Genomic DNA, 22,930 nt, shown 5'->3' with positions numbered 1-22,930 from the left:
CTTGACAAAATCCATTAGCTACCTCTCAGTTTTATTTACCAACCTTAAATTAGACTAGTAAATAGTGTATGGTGGCTGCCCCAATCACACCAATCTGTCTAGAAATTACCCAGATCCCCATATTCACAGGGTCAGAAAAATTAGAATTTTGGTTGCCATGGTTTATTCTCTTCCTCCTTGGTGTTTCCTTTCAAACTAAAGTCTGGTTCAGGGGCCCCTGATTGGAAGAACCTATGTCACATGCCTACACCAGCTGCAGGGGAGGTGGGAAAATAAAGTGCTATATATTATACTTTGGAAATGTAGGCTTCATAAGTTAGGGACCCATAAAAATGAAGGAAGGGTATTCAATAGATAAGAAAATTACAACTAACAGATAGCTATTGTTAAAGTTGTGTATAAGTTTTATTATTCTGTTATTCTGTACAACTCATATCAGTTCTCCCTAGCTGCCATATTTAATATCCATGATAATTATTCCTTGATCCTAGCTGATTGGGTCAAAGGTGAACATCTAACTCAAGCTAGGCTCATGATATCCTCTTTCCCAGATGGTTTGGGCTGGTCTCTTGATGAGACGATGTAAAGACTTAGGAGCAGTATCTACCCTAATGGACAGAGTGGTCGAGAAAGTAAGTTTTGAGAATGAGAAGAATATAGAGGACACCCAGCAGAATACAGAGATGGAGGAGGAGCAGGACTCCCCAAGTTTCTGATGGCTTTCCATTTTCTAGTTCCAATTTCTTTAGGAAATGTGGCTGACATTATGTAAATATGCTTGTTTGTATATTATAATATATATATATCTTAATTTTGCTAAAACTCGTAAGAGATAGTTTTTGTTTCTTGCAACCAAAAAGTTTTTATTTTCTAGTTGCTTTATCTTCTAACTTTTCTCACATAGCTTTGACAATCTATTCTCCCCTCTCTCCAACGCCTGATGGTTCTTTCCTGTCTCTTTAACCTCTTCTGTAACCACATCTGAAGTCTAAGATCCTGTCTTCAAATTCTTCATTTATAATTTTTTTCTCCAGTTTATATAAACCATGAACTATTAAGGTTTAAATTGCCCTTGAAAGATGGCCCATTGATGCTCGAAATTGAAGAGGGTATAGAAAGGTATAGTGGAAAGAGTCAAATCTTGCCAGATGTAAGTTCAAATCTTACCTTATGTGACCTTGTCCATATTTACTCTATCAAAGACTCTTTCCTCAGCAGCAAAAGAACCGTACTGGAGAGCAAACAAGAGAAACTGGTACAAAACTGAAACCCAAATAAGAGGACCGTGTTGGCAAAGTCTGCCCTCAGTGTGGTCCACACCGGCCCAATGGATCTCTACGCTGACTTGATCACAGGGCTAGAGGGGCATGATCCTGCAGGTGGCATTCTTAGACCGGGACCTTCCAGCTTCGGGAGTCCCGGAGGCAACACCTGCCGGGTCCGGGTGGGCGACGTTTCTCTCAGTCGTGCCCTTTATTACCTCTCGTGGTTCCAACGCTGCGGTTATGGTCAAGAGCGCTGCGCGCGCGCGGACACCTCGCGGACACCTGGCGACTCTGCTGGTTCCCAGGAGTAGGGCAAGGAATGAGGTGTTGGGGAGGGAGCTGGCACGGATGAACCCTTTCCTGACCGCGTTATCATCATACCCTATTCGTGGACCTGGGCCGGTTCCCTGGCCGCCTGTTCAGAGGCTTCTCCGTCAAGCAAATGCCCTCATCTCCACTTTTCTACTAGTTAGTACCAGCAAAAGTCTTTTTACCTTTAATCCCCACAAGATCTAGAGGGAAGAGTACTGGTCAGCAAACCTGGGCTCTGGTCCTTAACTCTCTCTTTTATTAGATAATTGTGTGCTTGGGCAAAATACTGATCTTTTCTGTTCCTTAGATTGTTTTTCTGCACAATTGAGTTAATATGTGTTCTGTGTACCTCCCAGGTTCACACTAACTTATTCTGAATACTGAAATCAGGTTATACAAGTTTAAAATCTATTACTATAATCAGGTCTCCATCACTGATGTATTAGAATCCTAATTTGAAGGCCATCTCCATGATGCCAGGTACCATGTAGAACTTTTTTTTTAATCACCAAACACTCAGGATAAGGGTGCTGTTGCCGACACATAGTAGAAATGAATGAATGAATGAATTAAAGGTCATCTATTCAAACTTCCTCAGCTCATACCAAGTCATAACTTAAGGGTAAAAATGATTTGCTTTGAAGGCTAACTAAAGGCATGGTTATGATAGGGAATGGAATTAACATTTATTGAGGCTTTATGTTATCAAGTATTTCACATATTGTGTAATTCATTCAACAAATATCTGTTAAGCAGCAACATGTGCCAGGTATTGTTCCATGTATTGGAGACAAAGCAGTGAAGAAAACACATAAATATGCCTTCCCCCTCTGGAGCTTACCTTGTGGGAAGGGTGAGATGAGGGAAAATGATAAATGTTAATGTTAGGAGATCAGGGAAATGAATACAATTCAGCACAGGAGGTGAGGAGTGGCCAGAAAGGTAAGTAGACATCTGCAAAGTCCTGGAATATAAGGAAAGAAAATGTAAAATGATGGTAAAAGTCTCCTGGGTAGTCAATTAAGGTGAGGACTGAGCATTGGTAATTGAATTTTGCAATATAGAGGTCACTGTTGTCATTGACAACAGTAGTTTCAGAGGAGAGGCGGATCAAACCCTAACTGGAGTGAATTCAAGAGAAAACAGGAGGAGGTAATTTGTGGCTAATAAATATAGATCTTTTGAGTTTTGGTCTTAAGGAAAGAAATGGAGTCATATGTAGAGGGAGAAGTAGAGTTGAGTTTGTTTGTTTTATTTTAAACAGGGGAAATAATAACATGTTCATATGCTGGTGGGAATAGTCCAGAAGAGCATGAAAAACTGCAGTTATCATCTGAGATCAGGATAGGGGTAGGGAGATTTTTGACTGTGTCCTCTGGAATCTGCCTTCTGTCGTGCACAGACTCCTGTGTATTCTCAGCTTCTTCACAGGAAACTTTACCTTCTTGGCCTGTAACTCAGTTTTCCTCTGAGGGCAATGCTTTTCTAAAAAAACCCCAAAACTTTAACTTGTTCACTCTCTCTGGAACCAAGAGTTCTTGGGTGGGGAGAAAGGGGGATATATTTTTTGTGAATTCTGCTGAAGCTTTGAGATCCACAATGTCCAGTACAGCAATCAGGAACCACATGTGCTACTGAGCTTTTGAAATGTAGTTAGTCTGAATTGACATGTGTTTTAAGTGTAAAATGCATACTAAATTTTGAAGAGTTGATATGATAAAAAGAATATAAAATATTTCATCAATAATTTTCATTTTGATTAAATGTTTAGGTTTAAAATTTATTTGACATTAAGGTTAATAAAATATATTATTAAAATTAATTTTGTTTATTTCTATTTACTTTCTTAGTGTGGCTACTAGAAAAATTTTAAATTATACATGTGGCTCACATTATATTTCTATTGAATAGTGCTGTTTTAGACCTTTTACTATCTTAGAAAGTTTTTCCCTCTTTCAGATCTTCTCTTCTAAATGTCTTTTCTCTACATTTACATAAAATCCTAACAACTTTAATAATGCTAAAAAGGCAATGAGTTGGCTCTGCCTATCTTTCTGGCTTCATCCTTGATTACCTTCCTTTTTCATCAATGGGTTCTAGCCAGTATATCTCCATCAGAGCTCTTGGGTGACTAAGTGTATTGCTAATGAGCAGTAATGTTTTGAATGGATGTTTTTTTCTGAGCAGTAGTTCTCAACATTGGGCTTAGAATATTGAGTAAACCATGCTATAAACAGATGTGCTGTCATCCAGGCTTTGTTGTTCCATTTATAGAGCACAGGCAGCATAGATTTAGCATAATTCTTAAGGGCCCCAGGAATTTTGGAATGGTAAATGAGCATTGGCTTCAACTTAAAGTCACCAGCTGCATGAGCCCCTCACAAGAGTGACAGTCTATCATTTGAAGCTTTGAAGCCAGGCACTGATTTCCCCTCTCCAGCTATGAAAGTCCTAGGCATCTTTTCCAAATATTTCATCTGCATTGATAATCTGTTGTTTATCAGTGTAGCCATTCATCAATCATCTTAGCCAGATCTTCTGGATAACTTGCAGTAGCTTCTACATCAGCACTTGCTGCTTCACCTTGCACTTTTATGGAGATGGCTTCTTTCCTTAAACCTCATGAACCAACCATTGCTAGGTTCAAACTTTTCTTCTGAAGCTTCCTCATCTCTCTCAGACTTCAAAGGACTCAAGAAAGTTAGGGCCTTGTTCTGGACTAGGTTTTGGCTTGAGTAAATATATTGTGGCTGGTTTGCTCTTCTAGCCACTCCATATAAGCAATAGGGCTGGCTTGCTTTCCTATCATTTATGTGTTCACTGAAGTAGCACTTTTAATTTTCTTTAAGAGTTTTTCTTTTGCATTCACAAATGGGCTGTTTGGCACAAGAGGCCTAGCTTTTGGCCTATCTCAGCTTTTTTTTTTTTCAGAGTCTCACTCTGTTGCCTGGGCTAGAGTGCCATGGCATCAGCCTAGCTCACAGCAACCTCAAACTCCTGGGCTCAAGCAATCCTACCTCAGCCTCCCAAGTAGCTGGGACTACAGGCATGTGCCACCATGCCCAGCTAATCTTTTCTATATATTTTTAGTTGTCCAGCTAATTTCTTTTTTTCTATTTTTTTTTTTTTTCGGTAGAGGCGGGGGGTCTCACTCTTGCTCAGGCTGGTCTCGAACTCCTGAGCTCAAGAAATCCTCCCACCTCGGCCTCCCTGCCAGGATTACAGGCGTGAGCCACCACTCCCTGTCCTTATCTCAGCTTTTGACATGCTTTTCTCACTAAGCTTAATCATTTCTACCTTTTGATTTAAAGTGAAGGGATGTGCAACTCTTCCTTTCACTTGAACACTTACAGGCTGTTGTAGGGTTATTAATTGGCCTAATTTTAATATTGTTGTGACTCAGGGACTAGGGAGGCCTGAAAAGAGGAAGAGAGATGGGGAAATGGCCAGTTGGTGGAGCAGACAGAGCACCTACATTAAATTTGCCCACATATTGGTGTAGTTCATGATGCTCCAAAATAATTACAATAGTAACATCAAATATTATTGATCATAGATCACCATAACAGATACAATAATAATGAAAAAGTTTGAAATATTTAAATAATTACCAAAATGTGACACAGAGACATGAAGTGAGCACATGCTGTTGGAATGAAGCCAATAGACTTGCTTGACATATGGTTGCCACAAACCTTCAATCCGTAAGAAACTCAATATCTCTGAAGCACAGTAAAATGAGGTATGCTTTTATATTTGTATATTTATATAGAGATTTTGCATATCTTTTGTTAGATCTAATCCTAGGTATTTGATTTTCGGGGGCTATTATAAATGATATTGTTACAAATTCTTTTGTAATTTTTTGCTGCTGGTGTATTCAAATGTAGTATATCTTTTGTTTGACATAAGATTGGTATTAATTCTAATTAAATTATCTGTGGATACTTTTGAATTTTCTACATAAAATAGCATGTTGTTTGCAAAGCATGACAATTTTATATCTTCCTTTTGTATTTTAATACATTTGCTTTTCTTCTCCTATTGAACTAAATAGGACCTGGATAAAATATTAAATCAATGTGAGCTCTTTTTACTAATTCTGATCTCCAGAGAAAAATCTTCAACAATTTCATATGCTGTAAGTTTTCTGTAGAACATATGAAAGATTTTCTCTTTATAAAGAGTTTTGATTTTTATCATGAAATTTATGGTGAATTTTTTTCAAATGCCTTTCCACAAGTATTGAGATGATATAACTTTTCTCTAGTTTGTCAGTGTGGTGAATTACATTGATTGGTTTTCAAAAGTTTTTTATTGGAGTAAGAAATACATAAAATGCACAAATATTAAGTATGCTCAGCTCTATTTTTATTGATGTATACATCTGCATAATCACACCCAAATCAAAATATAGAACATTATTAGTATGCCCAGGCATCCTTGTTAGCCCTCACTCAAATTTGACTTCTCTCACCATAATTTAATTTTGCCTATTTTTGTATTTAATATAAATTGAATCATGTTATGTACTCTTTTGTGTCTGGTAACTGTTGCTAAAGATCATGCCTATGAGATTATATGTGTCTGCTATAGCAATAATGTGGTTTCATACTTAATTTTATTTTGGTCTATAATATAATTTATTTATCCTTTCTAGAGGTGATGGATATTTAGATTTTTTCCAGTTTGCTATTTTTCAATTAAGTTACTAGAAACATTCTAGAACTTGTCCTTTGGTCCAAATATGGACTAATATCTGTTGAGTATCTATGAAAGGATGTAATTATTAAGTCATAGGGCATATCTTTCATTGGCAAAAGTTAATTTGGCTAATGGTTTCCAAAAATATCAATTTATTCTTCTACATACACTCCAGCAGCAGGTATGAGAGTTGCACATCTCATGAATACTTGATGTTTTCAGCTTTTGTAACATTTTAAAATCTAGTATGTTTGCAGTAGAATTTTATTTGTTTTTTATTTTCATTTTCTTTAATGCTAGTGATGTTGAGCAAATTCTTTTCCTTTTTATTTCAGGATATTATGGAGGTATAAACATTTTGGTTACATGTTATGACTTTGCCTCACCCAAGCCCAGTTTAAGGTGTGCCCTTTCCCCCATACAATGGTCACCGCGTCCATTAGTTGTGAATTTACCCACCCCATCCCCCAACTCCCAGTGAATATTACTACCGTGTGAGCACCTTAGTGTTGATCAGTTAGTGCCAATTTGATGGTGAGTACATGTGGTGCTTATTCTTCCATTCTTGTGATACCTCACTGCGGAGGATGGGCTTAAGTTCTATCCAGGAAAATATAAGAGGTGCTAGATCACCATTGTGTTTTGTAATTGAGATCAGAGAGAACAAATTCTTATGTGCTTATTGGTTACTTTGCTATCCTTGTTTGAGATATGCCCATTCAAGTTTTTTTCATACCCAATTATCTCTCTCTCTCTCTCTCTCTCTATGTATATAGATATATGTAATCTTGAGGTAGTGAATAGAATGGTGGCTACTAGAGATTGGTAAGGGTGGTGGGAAGGGGTAATGAAGAGGTGTTGGTGAAGGGGTAATTCTGTTAAATAGAAGGAAAAAGTTCTACTGTTCAATAGTGTAATAGGGCAACTATAGTTAACAATAATTTATTATATTTCAGAATAGCTAGAAGCTTTTGTTTCAGGTGATTCATGTCCCAATTACCCTGATTTGATCATTATATGTTATATGCTTGTATCAAAATATAACATGTACTCCATGAATATGTACGATGATTATGTATCAATAAAAAATAAAATAAAAAAGAAACAGGAAAAAAATATTATGGGTGTACAAATGTTTTTGTCACATGGATAACTTTTATAATGCTTAAGTCAGGGCTGTTAGTGTACCCCTCACATTAATAGTGATCATTGTAGCTGTTACGTAGATTTTTACCCCTCCCATACTCCACTCTTCGCTCTTCTTGATTCCCAATGACTTTTAGTTCTCTCTGTGCACATGTGTGCCCATTGATTAGTTCCAAATTATTAGAGATTATATGTGGTCTTTGTTTTTCCATTCCTGGTATACTTCTCTTAGGATAATGGTCTCCAGATCCATCCAAATTGCTTCAAAAGACATTAATTCATTTCATTTTATGACTGAGTAGTACTTCATGGTGCATATATATATGTGTGTGTATCTATATATATAATTTATATCTATTATATCTATATCTCACATTTTGTTAATCCACTGATGAATTGATAGACACTTGGGTTAATTCCACATCTTTGCAATTGTGAATTGTGCTGTAATAAACATTTGAGTGTAGGTATTTTTTTGATAAAATGACTTCGTCTCCTTTGGATAGATACCCAGTAGTGGCATAGCTTGATTGAATGGTAAGTCTATATTTATTTCTTTGAGCATTCTCCATACTGGTTTCCATAGAGGTTGCACTAATTTGCAGTCCCACCATCAGTATATAAGCATTCCTATTTCTTTGCATCTATGCTAGCATCTATTGTTTTTTTACTTTTTAATAATGGCCATTCTGACAGGGGTAAGGTGATATCTCAATGTAGTTAATTTACATTTCCCTGATAATTAGTGATGTTGATCATTTTTTCATATGTTTCTTGGCCATTTATCTATCTTCTTTTGTAAAACTTCTATTGATGTCTTTTGTTCACTTTTTAATGGGGATGTTTGTTTTTTTTCTTGCTGATTTGCTTGAGTTCTTTGTAGATTCTGGTTATTAACCTTTTATTAGATATATAGCTTGCAAATATTTTCTCCCATTCTGTAGGTTGTCAGTTTGCTCTGTTGATAATTTCCTTAGCTGTGCAGAAGGTTTTTTAATTTAATCAAGTCCCATTTATTTTTGTTGTTGCTTTAATTGCCTTTGGGGTCTTATTCATAAATTCTTTGCCTAGGCTAATGTCTAGAATAGTTTTTCCTACATATTCTTCTAGAATTTTTATGGTTTTTTGCATTTAAGTCTTTTATCCATCTTGGATTAATTTTTGTGAGTGGTGAGACATAGGGGTCCTGTTTCATTCTTCTGCATGTGGCTATCCAGTTTTCCTAGTACCATTTATTGAATAGGACTTACTTTCCTCAGTGTATGTTGTCTGTTTTATTGAAGATCAGTTGGTTGTAGGTAGATGGTTTTATATCTGGATTCTCTGTTCTGTTCCATTGGTCTATGCCTCTATTTTTTTTACCATACTGTTTTGGTTACTATAGCCTTGCAGTATTCTTTGAAGCCTGGTAATGTCATGCCTCCAGCTTTGTTCTTTTTGCTTAAGATTGCCTTGGCTATTCTGGTTCTTTTTTGGTTTCAAATGAAGCATATTTTTTTCTAGATCTGTGAAATATGATGTTGGTATATTGATGGGGATTGTATTGAATCTGTAAATCACTTTGGGCATTATGGAAATATTAACAATGTTGATTCTACCAATCCATGAGCATGATCTGTTATTCCATTTTTTGTGTCTTCTGTGATTTCTTTTTTTCATTTCCTTTAATGCTAGTGATGTTAAGCAAATTCTTTTTCTTTTTATTTCAGGACAACAAACATTTTGGTTACATGTTATGACTTTGCCTCACCCAAGCCCAATTGGAGATGTGCCCTTTCCCCCATACAATGCTCACCATGTCCATTAGTTGTGAATTTACACATCCCCATCCCCCCCACCCCCAATGAATATTACTACCGTGTGAGCACCTTAGTGTTGATCAGTTAGTGCCAATTTGATGGTGAGTACATGTGGTGTTTATTCTTCCATTCTTGTGATACCTCACTTTGGAGGATGGGCTCAAGTTCTGTCTAGGAAAATATAAGAGGATTTCTGTAGTTTTTCTTGAAGAGATCTTTGACCTGCTTGGTTAAGTATATTCCTAGGTATATTATTTTCTTTGTAGCTATTGTGGATGGCATTGATTCTTTGATTTGACACTTGGCTTGACTGTTATTACTATATAGAAATGCTACTGATTTGTGTACATTGATTTTGTAACATGAGACTTTGTTGAATTTCTTTATCAATTCTAGAATCTTTTGGTGGAATCTATGGGATTTTATAGATATAAGATCTTATCATCAGTGAAAAGTGATAGGTTGACTTCCTCTTTCCTGATTTGGATACCTTAATTTATTTCTCTTGTCTGATTGCTTTGGCTTGGACTTCCAGTATTGTGTTAAATAGAAGTAGTGACAGTGGGCACACTTGTCTTGTTTTAGTTCTTAGGTGGAATTTTTTCAACTTTTCTCCATTCAATATGATATTGACTGTGGGTTTGTCATATATGGCTTTTATAATCTTGAGATATGTTCCTTCTATGCCTAGTTCGTTGAAGCTTTTTGTCAGGAAAGGGTGCTGGGTTTTGTCAAATGCTTCTTCTCCATCTATTGAAGTAATCATATGATCTTTGGTTTTGCTCCTGTTTCGTAATGAATCATATTTACTGATTTACATGTGTTTAACCATCCTTGCATCTCTGGGATGAAGCCCACATGGTCCTGGTGGTTTTTTTTTTTTTTTTTGGTGTGCTGTTCAATTCAGTTTGCTATTATTTTGTAGAGGATTTTTGCATCTCTGTTCATAAGGGGTATGGGTCTATAGTTCTCTTTTTATTGTGTCCTTTTCTGGCTTTGGTATCAAGGTGATACTGGCTTCATAGAATAGGTTGGGGAGGATTTCCTGTTTCTTAACGTTCTGGAATAATTTCTGTAGGATAAGTACCAGCTCTTCTTTTTAGGTCTGGTAGAATTCAGCTGTGAATCCATCTGGTCTAGGGCTTTTCTTTTTTGTTGGGAGATTCTTTATTACTGTTTTGATCTCACTGCTCATTATGGTCTGTTCAGGAGTTCTATTCTTCCTGATTCAGTATTGGGAGGTTGTGTGTTTCTAGGAATTTGTTCATTTTCTCTACACTTTGTAGTTTATGTGTGTAGAGATGTTTTGTATTTCTGGGGTATCAGTTGTAATATCTCTTTTTTCATTTCTGATTGAGCTTATTTGGGTCCTTCCTCTTCTATTCCTGGTTAATCTAGCAAGAGGTCTATTGATTTTGTTTATCTTTCCAAAGAACCCACCTTCTGTTTTGTTGATCCTTTGTATTGTCTTTTTGGATTCCATTTCATTTTGTTCTGCTCTGAGCTTTGTTATTTCTTTTCCTCTGTTGGCTTTGGGTTTGGTTTGCTCTTCTTTTGCTGGTTCCTTGAGATGTGATGTTAGGTTGTTGATTTGTAATCTTTCTGTCTTTTTGATGTATTCATTTAAGGCTATGAATTTTCCCCTTAGGACTGCCTTTGCTGAATCCCATAGATTTTGATAGCTTTGTTCCCTTTGTCACTGAGTTCAAGAAGTCTTTTGATTTCCATCTTAATTTCATCATTGACCCAATAATAGTTCAGCAGCAGGTTGTTCAATTTCCATGATGTTGTGTAGATCTGAGTGTTTCTCTTGGAATTGATTTCTCATTTTATTCCACTGTGCTCTGGGAAGATACATGACTTTGATTCTTTTGCATTTGTTGACACATGTTTTGTGACCTATGGTATGATTTTGATTTTTTTGAATTTATTGAGACATGTTTTCTGGCTTAAGGTATGATCAGTCTTGGAGAATGTCCCATGTGCTGATGAGAAGAATGTATATTCAGTAGTCTTTGGGCAGAATGTTTTATAAATGTCTGTTAGGTCCATTTGTTTTAGGGCCCCATTTAAGCCCACTGTTTCTTTATTTATTTTCTGCTTTGATGATCTGTGCAGCTCTGACAGTTGGGTGTTGAAGTTCCTGGCAATTATGATACTACTATTTATCTCTTTGCTTAGATCTAGTAGAATTTTCTAAATTTATGAACCTGGGAGCTCGTATGTTAGGTTGATATGTATTTAGGATTGTTATATCTTCTTTCTGAATTGCTCCCTTTACCCCTATATAATTACCATCTTTGTCTTTCTTTACCATTGTTAATTTAAAGACAATTTTATCTGATATGGGAATGGCTATACCTGCTCTTTTCTGATTTGTTTGCACGGTATGTATTTTTACATCCCTTCGCCTTGAGTCTGAGTCCTTGTGGGTCAGATGTGTTTCCTGGAGATAGCAGATACATGGGTTGTGTTTTTCATCTATTCAGCCAGCCCGTGTCTTTCGAGTGGAGCATTCATACTATTGACAGATAATATTGATATGTGGGGTACTGATTTGTTCATATTAGGTAATACTTTATTGCTTTGTTTTCACTCTTGAGCTTTTGTCTTATATGAGCTGTGAGCTTTAGCTTTTGGATGATTTTATGCTGGTGGGTATCCATTGTGCTGATCCATGTATCATGCACTTTGGAGTATTTCCTGCAGGGCAGGTCTGGTCATGACAAATTCCCTCAGTGTTTGCTTGTCTGGAGGAGACTTAATTTCTACCTCAGTTGTGAAACTTAGTTTTTCAGGATATAAAATTCTAAGCTGGCAGTTGTTCTTTTTAAGAATATTGAAGGTGGGACCCTAATTCCTACTGGCTTATAAGGTCTCTGCTATGAAGTCTGCAGTTAGCCTGATAGGTTTCCCTTTGTAGGTTAGTTGTTGCTTTCATCTTGCACTTTCAGAATTTTTTCCTCTATTTTGACTTTGGCCAAGTTGATTGTTATGTATTTTTGAGATCTCCTATTTGCTATGAATCTTCCTGGTGTTCAATGGCCATGTTGTTTCTAGATGTCTGAATCTCTAGCAATACTAGGGAACTTTTCCTTAGTAAATCCCTCAAATAGATTTTCCATGATTTTAGCTCTTTCTTCTTCTCCCACAGGGATACCTATAATTCGTATATATTTTTATTTCATATAGTCCCATATCTCTCTCAGTGATTGCTCGGTCTTTTTTATTTTCTTCTCTGCCTCTTTAAATGACTGGGTTAGCTTGAGAGTCTTGTCTTCAAGTTCTGAGATTCTTTCTTCTCCTAGGTTTAATCTGTTATTAAAGCTCTCTGCTGTGTTTTGAAATTCCCTAAATCAGCAGTCCCTAAATTTTTTGCCACCAGGGACTGGTTTCATGGAAGACAATTTTTCCACAGATGGGTTGAGAGGGGGAGGTGGAGTTCAGGCAGTGATGAAGGAGTTCTAAGCAAACCGACTGTTTTTCAGAACCTGTGACCACTGCAGTTGTCTCAGCATAAAGGATGCTCTAAGCCTAGGCTTGCCATGAGCCCCACAAGGGATTCAAGGTTGATGTGGCCTTCTGGCCCAGATGGACATAGGGAAGACCTAATAAAGGGTACTGGGGCTGTGTGAGAATGCTGCCCAGGGAACTGAGTCCAGATGAATACTTTTGTGGCCTTAATGGGTGTGCCTCCCAGCAGGTCTCAACACAAGTGGGATGGGCCTCCAACTACAGCAAGAGGAGCCAGAGTTGAGAGTAGATCCCCTTAGGATCTATTGTAGTATGTAGGGTGGCATGCCTGTCACTTTGGCTCAGAAGGGTGCATGTCTCACCTCACAGCAGGTCCCTGCACAGATGGGATAGTTTCCCCAACTATAGCAGGAGGTGTTGGAGCAGAGATTGGGCCCCTGTGGGATCTTCTGTGAGGCAGAGGTTGAAGATCCTGGATCTCAGCTCAGAGGGGCGCATGTTACCCAGCAAGTTCCTGCACAGATAAGATAGTTCCTCAACTGCAGCAGGAGTGGCCAGATCTGAGACTTGTTCCCCTCAGCCTCTGTGCATCTGTGTTGGGCTAGAGGTTAGAGGGCTGAATTTCTTTGGCTCAAAGGGAATATATCTCCCAGGAGGACCCTGGACATATGGGATAATTCCCTGATTGTATCAGGAGGGACTACAGCTGAGACTGGGCCCCTTTGGGATCTCCTATGTGATGGAGGCTAGAAAGCTCATTTCATTGGCCCAACAGGTCTCAGCACAGATGGGATAATTCCTTGACTAGAAAGGGCTGGAGCTGAGACTGAGCACCCTCAGGATCTGCTGTGAGACAGAGGTTGGTGAGTCCATCAGGTAGGCTTAAGCTCCTGGGCTGAGATATGGGTGAGTGTCCCTCTCAGTTCTTGTTTGAACAATGTAGAGCCATAGGGCAACTTTCAAGTTCACTGCCAAGAAGATGCCAGCAGTCGACAAGCCTTTTTGACAATGCACTAGTGTGTGTGATTCCTTCTGCGTGCCTTGGGAGATGGTTTTGCTTGCAAACTCAAGGCCAAATAGGGCTGCAGCTAAGCCCCTCAGGGGACTAGGCCATTTCCTGGCTTGAACCCAGAAGCAAGCTTGGCAGATCAGATGACCCTTCTAGGTCTTGGGCTCCACTGGGATTAAACAAACCCCTACCTGAATCCTGAGGCTCCTGCAGAGAAACTTGACTGTAAATGGGTGAAGAATTTTTTTGTTTTGTTAGGGGGATATGAGAGGATTACCTTCTATTATGCCATTCTAGTGATGTCACCCCTCCATATTTTTAATTACCATCACAATAAATATCTCTATAGCTAATATTCCCCCAATCTCCAGATTTGTATTTTCAACTGCCTAATTGATATTCCATAGTTATCTCAAACTCAACTTATCTAAAATTGAATTTATTATTTTATCCAATCCTGCTATGTCTTCTATGTTTTATATCACTGCAGGTGTTACCTAATCCAGAAACTGGTGGGTTTTTTTAGACTCCTTCACACCTCATGTTTAATCATCCAACAAAGCTAACTTACTCTTTTTTTTTTGCTTTTCTGAATCATTGCAATAGTGATTATTGTCTCCCACACTCCAGTTGCATTCCCATATTTCATACTCTGTTTTTGAAATGTAAATTCAAGCCTATTATTTCCCTATTTAAAAATTCTTCATTGGCTCCCCACTGTCTACAAGATGTAGTTCAATACTTTAGTCACTCATGGATTGATGGGCGCTTGGGTTGTTTCCACATCTTTGCAATTGTGAATTGTGATGCTATAAACATTCGAGTCCAGATGTCTTTTTTATAGAATGTCTTTTGTTCTTTTGGGTAGATGCCCAATAATGGGATTGCTGGATCAAATGTAGGTCTACTTGTATCTGTTTAAGGTATCTCCATATTGCTTTCCACAGAGGTTGCACTAGTTTGCAGTCCCACCAGCAGTGTATAAGTGTTCCTATCTTTCCGTATCCACACCAACATTTATTGTTTTGGGACTTTTTGATAAAGGCCATTCTCACTGGAGATAACTGATATCTCATTATGGTTTTGATTTGCATTTCCCTGATGATTATGTACTTCCATAATATGCTGAAATAAAAAAATAATACTTTAGTCACCAAAGTCTTTGATGATTTGACTTCTTTATCATCTGGCCTCTTCCCACCTCTCCAACTTTCACTCTTGACCTCCTCCTCATTGTCATTATGTTTTAATGATGTATAATTTATTTTATCTATGATATTTCCCTTATTTTTGATGAACTAATTCTTCTATTTAAAATGTCCTCCCACCTTTCTGCTTGGTAAACTACTAATCGCCTACTCAGAAGTCTTTCATAAAGCTTTATTCCCTCTTATTTCACATTGGAAGGATCATTATTTCCTTTGCTCTGTTTTTTCATGCTTATGTTAATTCACGTATTGCACAGTCTTGATTTGTTACTTGTTTGTTTCTTCCCATGAGATAAAACCTCTTTGTCAACAGGTGCCTTATTAATCTTTGATACTCCAGAGTTCAATGTATGCATTGGCATACGAGTAGACACTCTGAAAGAAATGAACTTACACTGACATTCTTAGAATCAAGAAACCTTACAGTATTTTATAACAATTGATGAAACATCTTAAGAAACAAGGCATAAAACAAACAAAAACAACAGTACATTTAAGAGAGAGCTACATGTACTTACTGGCATGATTAATATTGCTTAGCAAGGATTTCTGAAGTAATGTTCCATATTATTAGAAGAGAGGGTGAACTGAATTCAGATCAGATACCCTGGAAATTCACCTTATTGTGGAAAGGAAGTCTGTTTATTTTGAAAAGCAATTGAATAGATGACCTGAACAATGATAAGAAGAAAACAGCAAGGGGAAATGGGGGAAGAAAGATAGCAGAGATGTTCAGGGCAGAAAAGGAAGAGGAGAAGTCAAAGAACAACAACAAAGGGAATATGAATTGGAGGTCTTTTAATTCATACTTTGTTGAGGTAGAAGCTAGTTCACATAGAAGAAGTCAGACTGGGAACTATGCTTTTTACTGGTAGGGACATAAATTATTTAAAGCTTTCCTGTGAATTACACAACATCACACTCCAAGTCTTGATAGCCTGCACTCTAGCAATAATGATGAATCTTTTTTATGGTCTCATTAAAAAGTTCTGTTATGGGCAGTCATTCAGAGTACCTAGATAACAAATTTTTCCTTGTAATAATCTTATATTTAAATAACAAAAAGCTTTCACCTTGGAGCCTAGAAAAATGTGTGCAGAGAAATTTCTTGAATACTGAGGAGAAAAATCCAACTTGTTTTGTATTTTATTTTGTGGGCTTTGGAGCAACTTTGTTATACAGAGATATTATTAGGCCCCACATTAGGCATCAGCATCAGCAAAATTCTCACATTTCTAAGGTTTTAAAAATTGCTCATAGCTTCATCAGCAACAGTTGAACTAGATTCTTCACGTCTTTGACCCTGGAAAAAAATTAACCTCTTACAAATCATATGTTTCTTAAAATTATACAAGTAATGGATAATTCTTTTAAAATATAAGCAATACTGATGTTTATAGAGTAAAATCTTAAAGTGCCATTTGCCCTATTTCTCTCCCATTCCCTCTTCAATCTACTTTCTTAATTCCTACTGGATCACTTGTAATTTTTGGTATACTTCCATACTTTTGTAGTACAAATATTTAAGGTCTTCCTGAAAATAAAAAAAAATGCCAGCACCCTAAGAGTCACCCTACCCTCTTAGGACATTCCCCAACTATTAGCTGTTCCTTCCCTCCAAGGCAACTGTCATTTTCACTTTTAGGTAATCAATCTTATCTTTTCTTTCTAGTTTTATCAACTAAGCTTACATCCCTAGACACTATAATTTAGCTTTAGTTTTGCCTGATTTCCAACTTCCTATGAATGGTATAAAAAAGTACTCATTCTTTTGTGTCTGCCTTTGTATAGTCTACATGATATGTGTAAGGTTCATCCATCTTATTAAGGGTAGGTATAGTTAATTTTAATTGCTATGTAGAATTTTATTAAGAGTAATATACCTCAAATTATTTACTACTCACTCATCAGTGTTGTTTACACTTTGGAGCTCTTATGAATAATACTGCTATATGTATTTTTGGAAGTTTATTTTGGTATATATGTGCAAACATTTATGTTGAGTTTATACCAAGGACTTAAATTGCTGATCATAGGGTATGCACATCTTAATATTTAGTAGATAATGCCCAAAGGTTTTAAAGTTACAGTAATTTATATTGCAACCAGGAGAGATTTTATTATTCACAGTCTTTACTGTCACTTGGAATTGTCAATATTTTGAAATTTAGTCATTCTAATATGCATTTAAAAATATCTCATTGTAGTTTTATTTTAATGTTATTATATGGAAATTAATGAATTTATGTCTGACATTTTATGTGTTTTCTATGTCTTATGTGTTTTGTGTTCTTTCTTTATCTGCTTTTTAAAAATATACTGTACATATGTTACTTTAATTCCATTGTTGATTTTTTAGCTATCATTTTTTGAGTTTTCTTAGTCATGAAAAATGTATCTTAAGTTATCACAATCTACTTCACATGAGTACTAATTTAATTCCAGGAAAATACAGCAACATTATTCCCATATAGCTCTATTCTCTTCCTATTACTTTGTATATTATTGTCACATATACATTTATATACATTATATAATGATATGGTGTTACAATTATTGTTTTTGTAATTTTCTTTTAAAATTTAGGAGAAAATATTTACCTACAGAGCAGAGGTTAGCAAACTATGACACATGAACCAAATCTGGTTCACTACCTGTTTTTGTAAACTTTGTAAAAAGTTTTGAGAACACAGCCATATCCATTAGTTTATGTATTGTCTATGGATGTTTTCATGCTAAAAGGTGAAGTTGAGTAGTTTTGACAGATGGAATTAATGTTACTAATGAAATGACCTTAAATTAAGGAGATTACCCCGGGTGAGCCAAATGCAATTTATGTAATTGTTTTTTAAATCATTTAAGAAAATACAAAAGATGTACTTATACTGATTTTTGTGATCACCTACATAATTACTTTTATGGTGCTGTTTATTTATGTGCATTTGAGTTTCATCTGATATCACTTCCTTTCAGTCTAAAGAACTTGCTTTTGCATTTCTTCTAAGGCATTTCTGCTAGCAACACATCCTCTGTCTTTGCTCACCTGTGTATGTCTTTATTTCACCATCATTTTTGAAGGATAGTTTTTTAAAGGATATAGAATTTCTGATTGACTGTTTTCTCCCCAGCACTTTAATATGCTATGCCATTACCTTCTGGCCTCCATTGTTTTGGATGAGAGCCAGCTGTAGATTTATTTTGGCTCCTTTGTACATGAAGAGTGATTTTTTTTCTTGCTGCTTTAGAGATTTTTTTTTCTTTTTTATCAGTTTGATGCTGAGGCATCTAGAAGTGGGTCCCTTCTGTTTAACCCATGTGAAGATTGAGGTTCTTGGACATTTTAAATAATATTTTCCATTAAATTAGAAAAGTTTTGGCCATTATCCTGTCCCTTTTATTTTTATGGGATTCACATTAAACATCTCATTGTCTCAAAGGTTTCTGAGGTTCTGTTCATTTTTATTTTTTTTCCCCTTGTTCTTTGCACTAGATGATCTCTTTTTTGTTATCTTCATCTTTGCTGATCTTTTTTCTTTTGTTAGCTCAAATCTGTTCTTGAGCCCCTCTAGTCAGTTTTTCATCTTGGTTACTGTATTTCTCAACTCTAGAATTTCCATCTCTTTTATTGACATTCTTATTTGATAAGTCATTATTGTCATACTTGAATTCTTCAAACATATTTCCTTTAGTTTTCTGAAGTCTTTCTTTGTTAAGTCCAACACTTGTTCTCCCCTCCCCAGAAAATACTCTATGTATTGAGTGCTCTTTTTCAATTGTATGGGTCACTATTTTCTGTTCTTTGGATGTGTTTGTTGCTGAATACTGTGAACATTTTAGGTGATATGCAGTAGCAACTTTAGATTCTGATTGTCTCATCTCTCAGGAGTGGTGGTTATTGCTGTCTTTTTAGTGACTTGCCTGTACTAGTTATGTGGAGTCTGTTTCCCTTGCAGTTTGTGGTTTCTGATGCATCTACTCATTTTTTTCATTTTTTAAATTCTTGCATTTATTTTTAAGACTGATTTCTGAGGGTTTTCCACTGGGTCAGCATAAGTGGTCAGCCAATGATTAGTTAGAGGTTGTGCTTAAACACCTTATCATCTGAACTATGTCCCACAAAACTCCTTTGTTAAAGTCCTAATCCCTAGTATCTCAGAATGTGATTATATTTGAAGATAGGGTTTTGAAAGTGGTAATAAAGTTATAATGAGGTCATTAGGATGGGCCCTAATCTAATATGACTGGTATCCTTATAAGAACTTAGGACATAGACACATAAGGAAGAAAGACCATGTGAAGACACAGGGAGAAGACAGTCATCTGAAAGCCAAGGAGAGAGGTCTCAGAAGAAACTAACCCTTTAGACATCTTGATACTGGACTTCTAGCCTCCAGAATTGTGAGAAAATAAATCTGTTGTTTAAGCTACATGGTTTGTGGTACTTTCTTATGGCAACCCTAGCAAAGTATTACACGTTTTCAGTCAGTAAGATTTCTACCCTTTCTGAATAAATCAGTGTAGCTTGAGCAATGTATTGAAAGTTTAGGCCATTTATAAGTCTGCCCCAACTTCAGTTTTTCAAGGCCTCTTGTACAGCCAGGGGTGAGTAGCTCACTAGGGCCTTTTCCAGTTTCCTTAGCATGTGTGTAGCTTTGCATATATTTATATTCTTCCAGACCAAAAAGGGTAAATTAGGATATATCAAGGCCCACTGTGGCTGTCTTGCTATCTGAATCTCTCTGTTGAGTTTCTGGTTGGTTGCCGGTCAATTTCTTGCCCCAACAAGTACTGTGATCTTAGTTAGGCTAGGTGTGACATTGGCTTTATCTGTTTGTTTGCCACCTAGATCACTACTGTTTTAATAATACTTCTGGTCATGGAACTTACTGTGCTCTGTTCCAAATAAAATTAGCCCTCTCAAGCAATATGGTCCTCACAATCTGGCCCACTATAGTAAACTTATGCATAAGGGAACCTGGGGGGTGGTAGGAATGGGAGCAACCCCAAGTTAATATGCCACAGATATCCACTGTTCTTACTGAGATCCAGATTTTCTTAAATAAACAATTCTCACTTTGTTGTATGCTTTGGTAAACTTTCTGAATTGTTAAAAGGCTGTTTATTGACAATTTTGTCCAGTTTTATAATTTCTTTTTATGGAGAGTTGCCATGTCCTCATTCAGCCATTCTGGAAGTCTTACTTTAGTCTCATAGTTGCTTTTGTATTTCAGTTAGTTGCTGCTCAGAGTAGTCTTCCTTGACCATCCTATGTAAAATAATCTTTGCCTTATCTTCTTATTCTGCTTTATTTTACTTTATAACATTTTTCACTTCTTGACATTATTTTATATATTTATTTGTTTACTGTCTTTCTCCCTACTGGAATACAAACTCCCTGATGATAGGGAGATTGTCCTGTTAGTCATTGCATCCTTTTTGCCTATTACAATGCCTTGCAAATAGTAGGCCCTCTATAAATATTTGAGAAAGAATGAATTTTAGATATATAATTTTTATGGCTTGTAGGAAAATAATCACTCTCATAAACGTTTGCTGTATTGTGAATTGTTACAGAATTTTGGGATGTTATTAAACTTGACCCTTTAATTACACTTCCAGGAATCAACCACCTACAGAAATAGTTATCTTGCATGCAAAAATATTTGTACTGGAATGTTCACTGCATCAATGTTTATAATTTAGAAAAAAACTGGAAACAAAAGCTAAATATGCAGTAATAAGAGAATGTTAAATATTAAAAAAACAATGAAGCTATTAAAAGGCATTATTTAGATACGTTTTATAATGGAAAGATGTTTATGATAGTTGCAAAAAATGCATGTGACAAACCAATGTGAATATGATCACACAATTAGTTAAAAAGAAAACCACATGTGTGTTGCTCTTTTTTTATAGAGATTAGGATGTGTGGGTATGATGAGGACTATATTAAAGGAGCAATCACTTTTTTATTCTATAATAATTTTTCTACTTTTAATTTACAGTTTCATGTATTACTTTTGTAATTTTGTTTTCTATTTATAAACTAAAGAAGTAAAAAAAAGTAATGGAATTATTCTCCCACATTCCATTTTTATTAGTTCTAAACATATTGTATCGGTGTACTTCATCTCCCCATAGAGTATGCTTACTAGAAATCAACATCTCTTGTTTTGCCAGAGAGTAGATAACCACTTACCAAATTCACACAGCTGCATATCGAATATGTAAGTGCAATAGCAAATTCCAAGGGGTAGAACATCAGTAAAATACGTGAAACTTCCCTCCCAAGTTTCTGTAACCAAAAAATAGGGAGAAATCTTCCATTATTATCTTTAGTAAGGCAAAGAAGCAGCTCCTAGTATGACAGTCAAGGAAAAGAAGGAAAATAAGAATAGTTAACTCTTTCTTTCATCATTTGATTTCCCGCGGCATTTCTACTCCTTTGCCCTCTGCTTTACTTTTCCCAGCTTTCATTCCCCCAATTCATTGTCTGTGGTGTCCATCCTTGATCTTCATCACTCAACATTCTTTTCTTACTTCTTAAACTTTTTATTCCCATTAATGTCCTCACTGCAGGGTCCTTGGCACAGCTCACTATCTAAACTCTTTAGTCAGTAAGATTTGACTCTCCTGTCTCTGACGATAAGATAGCCACCAAGAAATTTGTCAGGCAATCTTCTTCTATTAAAACAGCTACTATTAATTATAAACTTACTTAAATTTATATATGTGGTGATAAAAATCTTACATAGATATTGATGTAATATCATAAAATGATGAGTAAATTCAAAAACAGTCAAAAGATCGCTTCACTTGGAAGCAAGGTGATTGTGATTGCTGGGATAAATAAAGCAGATTCCCTTCTGTTGCTATCGGAAAGATATTTTCAACTACATATCTGATTGGTGAGTTATGTGAATGAATTGATGCTAATCCTGAAAATGTGAGTTATGTGCTAGCTGTGGAAAAACAAGAATGATATTTAGATCTATTAATAGAAAGAATGACATCATATTCTCTCTCCTTCAATTTCTTCTCTTCCTCTTAATTCTCCTCCTCTTCCACTTCCTCCTTCTCCTTCTTCCTTGTTGCATTTATTTAATATCTCTTATATGCAAGAAACTATTAGGTGGTAGAGATAAGATGATAGGAATGCAATGACACATAAAAACTTCTCTGTTTCTCAGGGTTAATCATCAAGTAGAGAAGACAGAAAAGTAATAATATAAGGTAATGTATGACAACTTTAAATATGTTAAAATGGATAAAAACTTGCTCAATAATGATAGAGGACAGGAGGGTCACTATAAGCCATTAATCTCTGGGAAGGCTTCATAAAGAGGTAGGACCTTGGACATAATGGTAGGACTGAGAAAAATGAAGGTAGGAAGCAGCATTCTAGGAAACTTTAAATTTTTATTTACTTGTTTCTTTGTAACCTATCTTATTCCAGAAAGAATTTAATAGCATACATTAAAAGTGTGATGAAATAATTAAGAAATGAAGATATAAAATAGAACCAATAATAAAGCTAAAATACATATCACAACAACCTATAGTTTTGTAATATGAGCAAAAAACTGAATGCAAAAAATATAACATTTTAAGAAAATGATAAAACAAGTTTAAACTGAATTATACTATTAATGTATGTATTATAGAAACAAGAAGATAAGTAAAAGACTATAGAGGGTTTGAAATACCAAGGTAAAGATTTCTGATTTAATATTGTTGGCAAAAACACGTAATCATGACATTTTAGCTAGAAAGTATTGTGACCTCTTAGCTGGCAAGAATGTAAAAAGTAATTTTGCCCACTTTCCTTAATTTATACAAGTTAGCCTTATTCTAAAACTCTGCCCCTGAAAGTGTTAACAGCAAAATGTCTGCCAGAGAAGTTCAAGTAGGAAAACAACAGAGACAGACAGAGAGAAAGTGACTGTGTTCAGGATACTTAATGTATGCTTCTGGACTCAGCTTAAGTCAATTTGGGTTATATTTCCTGGAACT

General features: G+C 36.0%; 1 protein-coding gene across 3 annotated transcripts in view; it reads right to left on the bottom strand.

Moving 5' to 3' along the window:
• Nucleotides 1–270: 270 nt before the first annotated feature.
• The window catches only part of MS4A13 (membrane spanning 4-domains A13), a 37,175-nt gene continuing 14,515 nt past the window's right edge, over nucleotides 271–22,930 (bottom strand). The window contains exons 5-7 of one of the 3 annotated variants that reach the window (XR_006736512.1): nucleotides 21,117–21,212; nucleotides 2,419–2,541; nucleotides 271–1,231 (exon numbers count right to left, since the gene is read on the bottom strand). Coding sequence is in view for 2 of the 3 variants with exons in the window: in XM_045558172.1 (XP_045414128.1) it covers nucleotides 2,470–2,541; nucleotides 21,117–21,212 (168 nt within the window). In the remaining variant the exon portion in view is untranslated. Of the gene's footprint in view, nucleotides 1,232–2,249; nucleotides 2,542–15,700; nucleotides 16,221–21,116; nucleotides 21,213–22,930 lie in introns of those variants that run through there. The other 2 variants (XM_045558172.1, XM_045558173.1) reach the window with 2 other exon arrangements.

The sequence above is a fragment of the Lemur catta genome, chromosome 7, assembly GCF_020740605.2.
Source record: "Lemur catta isolate mLemCat1 chromosome 7, mLemCat1.pri, whole genome shotgun sequence".
NCBI lineage: Eukaryota > Metazoa > Chordata > Mammalia > Primates > Lemuridae > Lemur > Lemur catta.
The sequence above is the reverse complement of the archived record's forward strand: the minus strand, read 5'-3'. Positions and strand labels throughout refer to the sequence as shown.